Source organism: Stenella coeruleoalba, assembly GCF_951394435.1.
Source record: "Stenella coeruleoalba genome assembly, chromosome: 2".
In the NCBI taxonomy this organism is placed as follows: domain Eukaryota; kingdom Metazoa; phylum Chordata; class Mammalia; order Artiodactyla; family Delphinidae; genus Stenella; species Stenella coeruleoalba.
Genome location: NC_137147.1, coordinates 76596453 through 76611415, shown reverse-complemented (window position 1 = coordinate 76611415; position 14963 = coordinate 76596453). Strand labels below are relative to the sequence as shown.

Sequence of the window (14963 nt, the reverse complement as noted above, 5' to 3'; positions counted from 1 at the left end):
GTTTGCATTTCCCTGGTAATTAGTGATGGTGAGCATCTCTTCATGTGTGGATACATTTCTTTTTACCCCATCTATACAATAAACACAGTCTAATAATTTTGTTCACTTTAGACTCCAAATAGTAGATCAGAGTTTCACCATCTGACTGAGCAAATTATCAAACACTCACACTTAGCAACTTCATATAATGTTGATGATGGTGATATCTAGTAACTACTGAATAACTGTTACATACCAGGCCTTTTGCTAAGCTCTTTTATACAATATCTCATTTAATTCCTACGACAAACTCAGAAGAATAGGTACTATTGGTAATGCCCATGAAAGCCTAGAAAATAAAGGACAACATTTCTGAAGGGGAAAAAGGTTGGTAAGGCTAAGTTCAGAAGAACTTGTATATAACTGATGTACACCTGTGACTGTGGCTCATCAAAGCAGGCACCGCTCCTAAATACAAAGTTGACATCCAGGCACTATGGGTAATAAAGCCCTGAGGTCCCCACCCTCAAGGAATAATACATCTCCCACCCCCAGCCAAGATTTCTCTTTAGCTTCCCTGCCAGGGCCAGGCCTCCCCCTCCCCTCCGTGATGAGTGGGCTTCTCATTCCTGCAGCACGGAAGATGGGGAGAAAGAGGACACAGCCAAAGAAGAGCAGGCCGAGGCCGGGTGGGCAGATGCGACCAAAAGGAAGAAGCGATGGTGTGGCCAGAAAATTGAGAAGCCTGAAGCCTTCATGGCCAGTTTCTTTAAAGGGCTGGAAATCTATCAGACCAAGCTGCTGGTGAGTGCTCTGGCCCTGGCCCCGCTTGGGTGCAGGCGCTGGCCCGGGCGGACCTCGGAGAAGCGGCCACTGACTTTGTTTCACGTTTGGTTAGTTGTTCTTCCTCGTCTTTCTCATTCCTCTTCCTTCCCTCTTCTCGATTAGCTGTCTGTCCCTTCTGTGTTGGAGGGAAAGGAAAAGGGAAACGGCAGGTGCTGCAGCCCCTCTACCCCGCCCTCTCTCTAGAAGAGCTGCTCCTTTACGTGTGCTAGGTGGGGCCTTGGCCCATCCTGGTCCAAAACTTCAGAAGTAGTGCGATCATTCAGATGCAGAAAGAACATTCCTGTGTTGTGTCAGGTTCTCACGCTAGTCCTCAAAAGCTTTGTTACTCCACACACCCTCAGCCCAGCTTGTAATATCCTTTCTCTGGCAAATTGCCCACTGAGGCACAGTTGCTGAAAGCCAGGACTACACCTCCCAGCACCATTGGTGGGAGCCCCCCTCCACGGAGAGGGTGAGAGCTTCCCCAAGCAGCTACCATTCCAGGCCTCAAGTGTCGATTTTTCCCGGGAAGATGGCAGTGGGTATGGGAATGGTTCCCCCTAAAAGGGGAGAGGCAGAAGCGCTGGGTCTGTGACTTACAAAGAGACAGAGACTCTCAGCCTCAGTCTGGCTGCAGCCAGGGTGGGAGCTTCAGGGGTCTTCGGTGGGCCTAGATCACTCATAATTTCCAAATGGGCCGCTTACTTGCTGTGTGGAGGGTACACGCACGCGCGCACACGTACCTTCATAACAGCATGAGTCCTGTGCTGGCGGCGTGTTTAGGCATTTGCTTCCCTGAGGTTTAAACCAGAGCAGGGTTCCCTTGAGCATCATTCTAAGCAATTTTTTAAAAAATCATCCATTTTGGTCCCCCCAAATAAGTTGTAAGAGGGCCAGGACAGTCCTAGATGAGTGGTTACCAAAGAGTAGGAGTCGTCCTGTATAAACTTCTAATCAGAGAAGATCATCTGTGTGAAAGAGGGAAGGTCCTTCTCCCTGCCAGAGCTCTTCTACTTCTGCCTGTCCTTTTCTTTTCAGCACTACCTGGCCAGGAATTTCTACAACCTGAGGCTCCTTGCTCTGTTTGTAGCCTTCGCTATCAACTTCATCCTGCTCTTTTACAAGGTGATACTTCATTCAGGGGGTATTTGGTGAATAGATTATATACTTTTTAAAAAGTAATAGAGGTTATGCTCTTAATTCAAGCAAAAACTTTAAGGAAATTTCTAAGACACTGGCTCCTAAAAAAAGGACACTGTCTTTAGCAGTGGGGAGAACAGAGAGACGGGTTGTAAGGGAAGCCAGTTAGGGCACCATTTCAATCATTCAGGCTTGTTTTAGTTACTACTTAATTCTTCAGACATTTGTTGGGTGTCTACAATGGGCTAGACCCTATATTAGGAGCTGTAAGTATTTCAAACTGAATGATAAATACAGTTCTTTCCCTGAGGAATAAGGTAACAAAGAACCATGATAGTTGGCACGTGTGTTAGAATTATTATGAAGGAAGAATTAATAGGAGTTGGTTTCTGGATGTGGAAGACAGGGACTCATCAAGATAAATGAAGATTTTGAATGTTGGTAAGTGGGTCCTGTACACTGTAGATGCATAATAAATGTTAGTAGAATGAACTAATGAATGCTGTAGGTCCTGGATTCTTTTTTGGCATCGTCTTTAACTGGCTATTCTGTCTCTTGCCTCTCTCCCTTCCTATTGAAAACCACAAATCTAATTTTTATAAAACATGCTCTTATCCACATCAATAGTGCACTTGATAAACTAATGGCTTGCTGTTGCCCATAGCAGAAAAATGGAAGTCTGTAGAGGGGTATGGCGAAGGCTAGCTTTAAACACATGGAGAGGTTGAGGTGACTCAGCCATGCATGTGGAGACAGCCAGCAAGCAGCTGGACATGCACGGTAACAGCCCCAAAGGCGCCAATTTGGGAGTCACTGTGTAAGGATGGCAGTGAAGTTACGGGTGTTAATGGCATCTAAGAAAGAAGGGAAATGTCTGCACTTGTGCATATGCGAGTTTGTCCTAGCCTCCTCCCAGGCTGTAGCATTTTTTTTTTAATTTATTTGTTTTATTTATTTATTTTTGGCTGTGTCGGGTCTTCGTTGCTGCGCGCGGGCTTTCTCTAGTTGCGGCGAGCGGGGGCTACTCTTTGTTGCAGTGCGCGGGCTTCTCATTGCGGTGGCTTCTCTTGTTGCGGAGCACAGGCTCTAGGCGCGCGGGCTTCAGTAGTTGTGGCACACAGGCTCAGTAGTTGTGGCGCACGGGCTTAGTTGCTTAACCACTGCGCCACTGGGGAAGCCCCAGGCCGTAGCATTTCAAAGATTACCTCCTGCAGCTGAAGGATTGTAGCACATGTAGTAACACTTTCCTAACTTTTCAATTTTTGGCTTGTTTTCAAGAGAGAGGTTTTGTCTCTTAAAACTTTTGTTTGCAGTTATTAGAGATCCTGGAGATTCCCAGGAACGAGGTACCTAAAAACCTCATTCCCTCATCGAGTAATACGGAATCACTACTATTTGCACAGCAAATGCCAGCAGTATAAAATACGTGGGGAGAGCCCAGTGGCGGAGGTCTTTCCGGTGTTTCTAAGAGAGTGTGTGTTCTGGGCCAGGTCACCGAGGAACCTTTAGAAGAAGAGACAGAAGACATTGCAAACCTGTGGAATTCCTTTAATGATGAGGAAGAGGAAGAAGCAGTGGTATTCTTTGTCCTGCAGGAGAGCACTGGATATATGGCCCCAACATTGCGAGCCCTGGCCGTTATCCACACCATCATTTCTTTAGTCTGCGTGGTGGGCTATTACTGCCTGAAGGTAAGTTGCCAGCCCCTCTGAATGTAATCAGACTCCTTGGGGAAGAAGCATCATTTTTGAACCCAGCCAGCCCTTTGTTCTCTAAGACTTTAGACTAATAGCCTAAGGTTGGTGAAGCCACAGCCTGGGCACCACCCAGGAGCGGGTTAAAACTGCAGACTCTTGCCCCCTAGCCAAGCCTTTTAAATCAGAATCTGCAGTGAGCATGATCCGCAGGTGATCTGTATTCACACTCTGGCTTGAGAAGCCTTGGTCCAGGAGCCTCACTTCAGCCACCCCTCGTGACATTGCACAGAATCCAAATCGTCGGGCTAAGTCACGCATGGAGCTGGTAATGAGGGGCTCTTCTCACCTTTGAATTTATGTTGAAATTTTTATAAAAATGCTTTTCACCTTTCAGAAATGATTAGGTCTTAGCTATTTGAGATGAGTTACTGTTTCCGTTGTCCTATTGCTGCATAACAAATCACCCCCCAGAATTCAATGGCTTAAAATGATAACCATTTTCTCTCTGATTCTGTGTCTGCCTGGGCACATTAGAGCGGTTCCTCTGCTCCCTGTACAAGTGGTCACATCAGCAACCAGCTGGGAGCTCAGATGGGCTACTGTCCAAGACGGCCCATGCACGTTGGCAAGGGAACAGCTGGAGGGCTGGGCTCCGTTGGGGTAGCTGGGCCTCTCTCCCCCTCCTTGTAGACTCAGGGCATCTCCCTTTCCACGTGGTCTCTTCACATGCTCTCTCCAGCTGGGTAGCCGGACTTCCTGCACATGATGGCTTGGGTGTCCAAAAAAGAGCACAAATGGAAGCTGCTAGACCTTCTTAAGGCTTAGGCCCAGAACTGGCAAGGTGCCATTTCTACCACATTCTGTGGATTCAGGCAGGTCACAGGGCCAGCCAAGATTCAGTGTTGCACAGAGGGTGAAGGGGGCTACACAAGGGCATGAATAGCAGGAGATGTGGTTCTCTGGGACCATCTTCAGACACTGCTATAGTTTTGTCAATCTTCAGTCATTCTGTTTTAGGTGTTCCAAGTCCAGTTCTGTTTCTACTACATACACCACAATTGTTTTTTCTCATTACATTTTTTCTTACTTCTCTTAAGTAGGAAGTTTTCTTGGCCCTATATCAAGCCACCTTTTCCCTGAGAAGAGTCCAGGAAGTCTTTTTCCTATCCTTGTGGCTCTCACTTCCCCCAGTGGACTGCAGTATCACTTAGGAAGTCCAGCTGCTCTACTGGAGAGACGATGTGTCCTAAACTGCCCTGAGGCCTCCACTGTAACAATGAAAGAATGGATTCTGGAGCCTGGCCTCCGGGGTTGGACCCACAGCTCTGCCACTTAACCTCGCCATTCCTCTGTTTCCTCATCTGCAAAAAAAATGACTATGATAATAATAACACCAACCGTTAAAGTTGCTAAAGGGAGGATTTAAATGAATTAACATGTGTAAAATACTCAGGGCCAGACGTAGTAAACATTAGAGCATGTTCGCTACTATTCCTTAGTTCACCATCTAGAGCTCAGCTTGTCGGCTAGGGTACAGGTAACCTAGAGAAAACAAAAATAAACACTAGCTAGGGAATAAAAATGTGGAAGTTGTACTTACGAGGGAATACAAATTCCTAAAAGATTGACGGAGAATGCTTCAAATCCCAGTGATCAGTACTGATCTAAAACTTGATATTATTATTGTAATTCAGTCACCGTGACACACAGCAGACGCTAGTCAGGGTGGCTTTCCCTGCTTCCCCTCCCACACGATCCACGAACCAACACCAGGCACTGATTCTGCAGTGTGCAGTGTCCATTAGTAGCCTTTGCCACCTTCCTGTCACGATTCTTTTATTTTCTCGGTGTTGTTGCCTTGTTTAAAAAAAAGGGTAAGCAGGAACTATATTCAATATCCTATGATAAACCATAATGGAAACGAATATGAAAAAGAAGGTATATGTATGTATAACTGAGTCACTTTGCTATATACCAGAAACTAACACAACATTGTAAATCAACTATACTTCCGTGAAATAAATTTTAAAAATAAAAAATAAATAATTAAGGGAGGAAGAAAAAGGGTAAGCAGTAACTCTTTACGAACCATTATCTAAATTTTGCCTTTTTGTCTTGGAAATAAAGGAGCAGCGTGGGTTGTACGGATATCATGAGATTTGAGAGGGAGTTATTAGAAGAAACAGTTTGGAGACCAAGGTCTCAGGGATGTTGCCAAGTAACCAGTAGCTTCCCAGGTGGATGAGAAGCCCTAGCTCTGAGTTAAGCTTTTCTGGCTAGTGGAGCTCTGGCTTTTCTGCCTTCTCATTTCCTGGGATTCCAGTCGTATCCTCTGACCTTGCTCATTCTGTCCCTTATCTGAAGTGTGTGTGTGTCTGGCGATGGCTGGAGCAAGTGGATTATCTTCCCAGCATTTTCTGTGTATGTACTGTTTTTGTGATAGGTCTTTAGAACCATGCCACCATGTGTAGGCTAGAAGCAGTCATAACTATAAGAGAATGGGAAACGATGGTAGGGAACAAATAAGTGTGCCAGGCAGGAGCTCTTCTCGGAAGGAATGTCAGGAGGAAAATTTCAATAGCGAAAGCCTATGCACAGAGCCCAGTGAATCCTCTCATTGTAACCATTAAGCCATATTTCATTAATCAGAATTCAGAGACATGAGATGAATATGACCCTAGCCATTGAAGGGGGTTGGAACTCTTCATCGTATTTCTGCAGCTGTCCAGTATATTCTAGAATAGTTTATTATGCTTTCTAAGTCTTGGTTTACCTCCAGCCTAAGTGTTTTAGGAGACCTAAGTCACTCGGCCCTGTGATTCATCTAAATATGGTCTTCTCACCAGGACGGGTCAAGAAGTCCACAGTTTGTAATACTATCAGCTCTTTAAAGGATGACCCAAATCATATCAGCTTTGGAGAGGGAGGTGTGTGAGCCAGAGGACTGAGAAGTGATTTCTTTGGCTTTGGACCCACAACGAGGCACCCTAAGAATCCCACTACAAAGAGTTTGCTGCCCTGAAGTTGGAAGGCCAATTTGTGAGATACGCGTGGGAGAGGATGCTTTCGTTAGAAAGCGTTCTCTGAGTAACCGGTGTCTTCCCACTCCTAGGTTCCTTTGGTGGTATTCAAAAGAGAAAAAGAGATCGCCAGGAAGCTGGAGTTTGATGGCCTGTATATCACCGAACAGCCTTCTGAAGATGACATCAAGGGGCAATGGGATCGCTTGGTAATCAACACACCGTAAGTGTCCCCCCCACCCCAAAAAAAAAACGGAGTTTCTGTTGTAAATAGGATAATACCTTCTTCAGCAGCCCTGGAGACTGATTAATATAAGCCTTCCTTTGGTTTCTGGGACTTGTTTTCTCCCCTGCCTTTTCACAAAGCAGCCTGTCGTGCCTCCAACAGTTATATGTGTCCCTATGCATTTAATGGGGGACAGAGGATATCATCGGAAAGTGCTGAGCATTTTTAATTAAGACCAGATGGTCCAGCACAATACTACTTAATCTAGTTTTCCATGTTCGAGTCGTACAGTGTTTCCCTGGCCCGGGGTTTCAGTGATCAAACTGATCAGCTTCTCCAGAGTCCCCAGATGGCACAGCAGCCCTGTGACAGCACCGTCTCTGAAGTCTTCTCCCTAAACAAATAGCCTGGTTGGTACTAGAACGCCTCCCAATATAATTTGATAGGCAGTCCCACGGGCAGTTAAAATAGGCCCATCTGGGTGGGGATGTTAGGACCCGTGGGGTGAAGCCTGCCTTCCTGGTAGGCACGTGTACAAGTGCTAACGTGGTGGAGACAAGCATTGATTCTAGAGGCAAAGAGGTAGAATACTGAGTCAGCTTGATAACGTAGACACCCGTGACCTAGGGCGAGGGAATCAGGTTTTATAAACCTCAGTTTCCTCTTCATTAATAGAGGGATGAGAATACCACCGCCTGCAGTCCTGGGAGGCCTCGTGAATGGACTGTCACGTGCTTGGTACAGTGCCTGGCGCATGGCTGTGCGTTATTCCCTACCCGTTACAGAAAAATGGCCATCACCAATAAGTCGGACAGAGAAAGGCAAACACCGTGTGATATCACTTATCTGTGGAATCTAAAAACACAACACAGAGAATGTAACAAAAAAGCAGCAGACTCACTGATACAGAGAACCAGTGGTTGCCAGCGGGGAGAGGGAAGGGAGAAGGGGCGATATAGGGACGGGGATTAAGAGGCATAAACGATTAGGTATAAAATAAGCCACAAGGATATATTGTACAACACAGGGATTATGGCCAAATGATTAAGATTGTACATTTTAAGTTATGTTTATTTTACCACAATAAAAATTTAGGAAAATAACGACCGTCACCGTGAGCAAAGGTGATGCTCTAACGCCGGTGTATTCACAACAGGGAAATGAGAGTTGCAAGATGCATTAATGGGATGAAAGGAAAGTCAAGAAATAGGGCTGAATATGTGAACAAGGTGACTGTTGAGTCTCCCGGCTGTGCCAATAAAATATGCACACCTAGAAACGACAACCCTGACCCCTGCAGGAGAACATTCTGCTCTTCAGAGGCGGCCAGGCAGATGGAGAGAGGCAGCTCCACACAGGCACCGCCGAGCTTTTTTTAATGGTCCCGAGAAAGGGAAGACTCCTCTCCTAGGGAAAAATAGGTGTGAGCAGGCAAATCAAAAGCGTGTTCAGGCCTGCAGGTCACTGCCAATCTCCTCACTTTTAAGGAAGAATAAGGGAAACTACTAAGACTTATTTCTGACCCTTTGTTATTATAGTATAGAAAGTTTGAATATCAAATAATCTCATTCCTTGGTAAGCTTTCTGTAATTATCAGTGACGCTCGTGTCTGCGGCACAAGATGATATAGCCTAAAAGTCCCAGGAAGAACGCAGTTCACTTTCTAGAAGTTTATCCTAAGGAGGTAATGAGACAAGAACACTAAACTGTTTTAACAAGGACAGTTGCTGACATTTATTTGAAGTGGCTGAAATGCCCGTGAATAGGGAAACGCATGTATAAGAAAAACAGCTGTTTTAAAACATTTAGATCAATGAACTTCCGTTATTCCTTCACGATAATGGCATCATTGTACATGTAGTGCTTTGTAACCTGCTCTTTTTTGAGTTAACTGTATGTCATGGAGAGCTTTCTTTTTTAATTTTATTTTTGTATTGTTAAATACACATATAGAAGAAAACATAAAAACGTATATTTTAAAGTACAGTAATAAAATGAACTACAAAGCTTTAAAACTGGAACATCGCTGAAAACTTTGAGGTCCCAGACGTTATCCTCTCTGGCCCGGATCCTCCCCGGACCCGAGCTAACCACCCTCCTGACTTCAGTGCTATCCATTCTTTTGCCTTAGTTTATAGTGTTACCACTTAGGTATGTGTCCCTAGATACATGGTTTCATCTTAACTAGTTTTGAGCTTCATATCCATGGAGTTATACTATACGCATTGTACTGTCGTTTGAATCTTCTGTTCAGCACCCTCTTCAAGAACTCATCAGTTGAATACGTTGATATGTGTGGCCCGAGTTGGTCATTTTCAAAACTGTAGCATTTTCCATTGGGAGTATATTATTGTGCATTTATCCATTTTCCTGACCGTGGCTATTTCAACTGTTTCCCACTAGTGTCTGTTGGAAACAGTGCTGTAAGGAGTATTTTTATACCTGGTGCACAAATAAAAGAGTTTCTCTGGAGTAGGTAGCAGGAGACGAACTTGCTGAATAGTAGGATATGCAAATGTTTGCCCCCATTTACATTAAACCAGCACCCTGTGAGCATTCCTGCTTCTCTGCCTCCTTGTCAGCACTTGTTATCCTCAGATAACTTTGCTCATCTGGTAGGTGTGTAATAGCATCTCATTGTGCATTCTGCTGGTTTCCAAGAGGTGAGCAGCTTATGTTGTTTTTCTTGACCCTTCATATATAGATCTGTCACTTATTTATGCATTTCCCTTCTGAAGGTTCTTGGCCTACCCCACACTTAAAGGAATATTACCAAGTGGAATTATGGCTTCGACCTTGAAGGAGCTTACATACCTGGTCAGGAGACAAGAATATTCAGATCAAAGTGAGATCACATCTGTGAAAGGGTCTTGACCAGAGCCTTTAGTCACTGGCCCTTCAGGATCACTTGTGGAATTTTCCACTTTTTGGATTCTAAATACCATTCATGAAAAAGATCAAGTAGCAGAATAATGGACAAAGAAGGAGGTCAAAATAATTACTTCCATCCCCCGTAGGTAAAATCTATTAGCAGTTTGCTTTGTTTTTAAGTGGCATTTGGATGTTTAAGACCAAGACTGCTGGGGACTTCGCTGGCGGTCCAGTGGTTATTGACTTCGCCTTCCAGTACAGGGGGTGCGTGTGCGATCCCTGGTCGGGGGAACTAAGATCCCACACGCCTCGAGGCCAGAAAAGCAAAACAGGAGCCATGTTGTAACAAATTCAATAAAGCTTTAAAAACGGTCCACATCCCAAAACAATCTTAAAAAAAAAAGCACACCCCACAGGAGTTATGCAGGAATGGAGAACAGAGCAGAAGAGCGCTCCATTAAGAAAACCCCCACGTAAATTAACTCACGGTGATTTCCAGACTGGAAACTTCATAGTTAGGGACCTTGTCTACACCTCCCACCACCGTGTCCCCAGCACCTACCCCAGTTACTGCCATAAAGTGGGCACTCAGTGAAGGAAGGTTGAATGCATGTGTTTCCTGCAGGGTTTGGTTTCTAGTTACACTGAGCTCAAGACACATATCCCTGCCTCTAGCTAGTCTGTCATCACGATTCCTGGCTCTTAACCATAATTTTGAAGTAGAAAATGCAAAGGAGCTTTCCAAGTGTTTCAGAACTCACCGCAAAGCAGTGAAACCAGAAGTCAGACCTGCGGTGACTCTGAACTTCAATCAAGTCTTGAATTCTTCAATGAGCAGGACAAAACCCCAAAAGATCACAGGTCCAGACAAACTGCAAAGTTTCTTGATGTGCTTGCCTTGATGTTAAGAATCTCCCTGTTTCGTTTTCTTCTTCAGATCTTTTCCTAATAACTACTGGGACAAGTTTGTAAAGAGAAAGGTATGCCTTGTTGGGGGGCGGGGCAGGGGGAGTAAATTCCATGACCTCCAAAGAAATGTAAATTGTTTTTTTAAATTCTCCATATACGAACATGAATAAATGTAATGGTGCTTTTATGATGGCATCTCGAGAAGAGTAAGCCACAGAAGGGGTTTTATATGAACGCATGTAGGTTTGGGGCTTAGTTCCTATACTCATCTGCCTTAATCAGCTTAACAAAATCACTGTTTTCTACATACTAGGTTTTTTCTCTCCTGCTACATGATAGCTAGAAAAGCAGTTTTCACTTAATTTTCTGTATCACTTCTGTTTTCTCTGGAGGTTATTTTTTTCTCTTTATTTTCCTTTTGCATTTTGACTCATGTCTTTATCAACCCCTTGGAAGAGCCCAGAGCATAACACAGCTCTGACGGCACTGGGGCTGGAGAAAACATTGGTGGTGCTGCACGGCCTGAGCTCACCCTGTCCTCCTCTCTGCTTTAGGTGATCAACAAGTATGGAGATCTCTACGGAGCAGAACGCATTGCTGAACTCCTGGGGTTGGACAAAAATGCCCTCGACTTTAGCCCAGTAGAAGAGACCAAAGCAGAGGCAGCCTCCCTGGTGTCATGGTACAGAGCTTAGGAGTTAAATCCCAAAGTCTGGCTGACTAGACCCTTTATCTTTCCAGTCCTCTTCCCTGTGCTACAGGGAAAGCTCACAGTCATGTCTTCGCTGTCTTAGACTCTGGTCTCGCCTAAGTGTTTCTTCTAGGTTCTAAAATATGGGGGGGGGGGGGGCGGTGGAGAGCACTGCTTTAAAAAAAATTGAAAGACTTATCAGCCTTTATGCCTGATAGAGCTGAAAGAGAAAGACTAATTAAAATTTCAGGGTGTGTGATTCAGCCACTCTCATTCTCATGGTGAACACATACAACTTGATAAACCTCAGAGCTGTATTTAGGTTATTAAACCCAAGAGAGAAAAAAATTCATTTTTTCCCCTTATTAAACACTTAACTAAATCTTGACATTTTTAAGTTTTGAAATGATTTGTTCCCCTTTAGGCTAAGTTCCATCGACATGAAGTACCATATCTGGAAGCTGGGAGTTGTTTTTACTGACAATGTAAGTATGGCATCTGGGAAAGCAAAATTCTGTGCCCCAAGTCCAGGGATGTCATTAGATGCCACAAAGAAACAAGCTATGGAGGCAGCTCAGGAAGATGCAGGGAGTGCTGGGCGAAGACAGAGGGCCCTAGGGTGCTGGGGGGACACTCCTCTCTTGTGCAGTAGTATGAGGCAGATGGGGCTTGACTTGGCAATTCTTGGGCCAGCTCAAAGCACCTCAGTCCCCTGAATGCCTGAAAAGCTGCTCAATTTCTTCCATTTCCACAGTCCTTTCTCTACCTCGCCTGGTACACGACCATGTCAGTCCTGGGCCACTACAACAACTTCTTCTTCGCTGCTCATCTGCTGGATATCGCGATGGGCTTCAAGACTCTGAGGACTATTCTGTCATCTGTCACTCACAATGGCAAACAGGTATGGGGTTTATACTGCTGCAGAACAGGAGGGACCTAGATATGGTTAGGAAAGAACATAACCAGTGGGCTTCCCTGGTGGCGCAGTCGTTGAGAACCCTCCTGCCAACTCAGGGGACACAGGTTCGAGCCCTGGCCAGGGAGGATCCCACATGCCGCGGAGCAGCTAAGCCCGTGTGCCACAACTACTGAGCCTCAGCTCTGGAGCCCGCGAGCCACAGCTGCTGGGTCCACGTGCCACAACTCCCGAGGCCCACGCACCTAGAGCCCGTGCTCTGCAACAAGAGAAGCCACCGCAATGAGAAGCCCATGCATCGCAACCAAAAGTAGCCCCCGCTTGCATCAGCTAGAGAAGGCTCGCGTGCAGCCACGAAGACCCAACGCAGCCAAAAAAAAAAAAAGACCAATGACTTAGATATATATAGATCTATACATATATACACATATATACAGCTATATGTGTACATAGGTAGACATATAGAGCTATATATGTTATATACATGTATGTGTGCAGTTTCTATATATACCTATCTAGTCATTGCTCTACATCCAGTCTCATCAATATCTAGTCTGTCTTCTACAGAATTGTCAGGGTCAATCCCTTGATTAAAGTCCTCTAATGGCTCCTCCTGTGAACAGATTCAAACTCCCTAGCATTTTATTCCTCATTAAGTGCAAATCCACGAATGAGACATGTTCCCTCACATCTCTAAATCTCTACAGGAGAAGGGAGAAAAGAAAGGAGTTAATATGTACCCAGCTTGGTACAGCCATTAGGGGAGACAGTATGGCAGTTCCTCAAAAAATTAAGTACAGAACTGCCACATGATCCAGCAGTTGCACTTCTGGGTATATATATCTGAAGGAGACGAAATCAGTATCTCAGAGAGATATCTATATTCCCATGTTCACAGCAGCATTAGTCCCAATAGCCAAGATATGGAAACAACCTGTGTCCATCAGTGGATGAATGGATAAACAAAATTTGTTATGAACATACAGAATATCATTCAGCCATTTAAAAAGAGGAAATTCTGCCTTTTGCAACAATATAGATGAGCCTAGAGGGCATTATGCTAAGAGAAATAAGCCAGACACAGAAAGACAAATACTGTATGGTGTCACTTACATGGGGAATCATAAAAAGGGCAAACTTCTAGAACCAGAGAGTAGAGCAGTAGTTACCAGGAGCTGGGTGTGTTGGGGGAAATGGGGAGCATTGGTCAAAGAGTACGAACTTTCAGTTATTAAATAAATTAGTTCCGGGGATCTAATGTAAAGCACGGTGGTTATAGTTAAAAATGCTGTATTGTATGCTTGAAATTTGCTAAGAGAGTAGATCTTAAGTGTTTTCAGCAAACACATACACACACACACACACACGGTAACTGTGTGAGGTGATGGATATGTTAATTAACTTGATAATGTATGCATATATTAAATCATCACATTGTACACCTTAAAAAATAAAAATTCCAACCAGAAAAAAGGTCAGATTAACCTTTAATTGTTCTAAAATGAAAGGGTGCTAGATCATCAGGTATTACGATGGTTTATTTCTCTAGGCTTCTGGTAGTGGTGCCAGTTTCTCAGTTGACACTAAAAAGAAGGGAGGAAAGCTAGAGATAGAAATTTGCTGCCACATACAAGAAGCTGAAGTTTGGGGAGGTAATAACAGAACCTGTGATATAGATGTTTGCTTAGAGAGTGGTAAATACTTCCTTATAGGTTCCTGGGAGAAAGGGCATTGTGTATTATTTTTCCATGTGTGTCTTGGGAAGTTTTATCCTATAAAGGTGGCATTTCCCAAAACGGGATTTATGGAATGCCAGTTCTACAACTTGTTCTTTTAGAATTCTTTTCTTCCCCTTTACTCAGATATAGAAAGTCCAGATTTTGTTGATTTGGTTTAACGGCGTTATACAAAACTGTACCTTAAATGAAAAGTTTAAACAATGAATTTCTTTTAATTAAAAGACAATTTTTATTGGAGTATAGTTGATTTACAATGTTGTGTTAGTTTCAGGTGTACAGCAAATTGAATCAGTTATACATATACATATATCCACTCTTTTTTAGATTCTTTTCCCATTTAGGCCTTTAGAGAGTATTGAGTAGAGTTCCCTGTGCCATACAGTAAGTTCTTATTAGTTATCTGTTTTATATATAGGAGTGTATATATGTCAATCCCAATATCCCAATTTATCCCTCACCCCCTTATCCCCTGGTTAGCATAAGTTTGTTTTCTACATCTGTGACTCTACTTCTGTTTTGTAAATAAGTTCATTTGTACCCATTTAGATTCCACATACGAGCAATATCATACGATATTCGTCTTTCTGTGTCTGACTTACTTCACTTAGTATGACAGTCTCTAGGTCCATCCATGTTGCTGCAAATGGCATTATTTTGTTCTTTTTTATGGCCGAGTAACATTCCATTGTATATATATGTACCACATCTTCTTTACCCATTCCTCTGTTGATGGACATTTAGGTTGCTTCCATGTCCTTGCTATTGTAAATAGTGCTGCATATTGGGGTGCGTATATCTTTTTGAATTATGGTTTTCTCAGGGTATATACCTAGGAGTGGGATTGCTGGGTCATATGGTAATTCTGTTTTTAGTTTTTTAAGGAACCTCCATACTGTTCTCCATAGTGGCTCTATCAATTTACAGTCCCACCAACAGTGTAGGAGGGTTCC

The 14963-nt window shown here is 43.9% G+C and overlaps 1 protein-coding gene across 1 annotated transcript in view; it reads left to right on the top strand.

The window, feature by feature from the left end:
- Nucleotides 1–14963, top strand: part of RYR3 (ryanodine receptor 3) — a 550597-nt gene that overhangs the window by 527616 nt on the left and 8018 nt on the right. Inside the window, 8 exon segments of the mRNA XM_079909615.1 lie at nt 615–783; nt 1843–1929; nt 3435–3635; nt 6754–6884; nt 10696–10738; nt 11222–11349; nt 11783–11843; nt 12113–12259. Coding sequence (XP_079765741.1) covers nt 615–783; nt 1843–1929; nt 3435–3635; nt 6754–6884; nt 10696–10738; nt 11222–11349; nt 11783–11843; nt 12113–12259 — 967 coding nt within the window.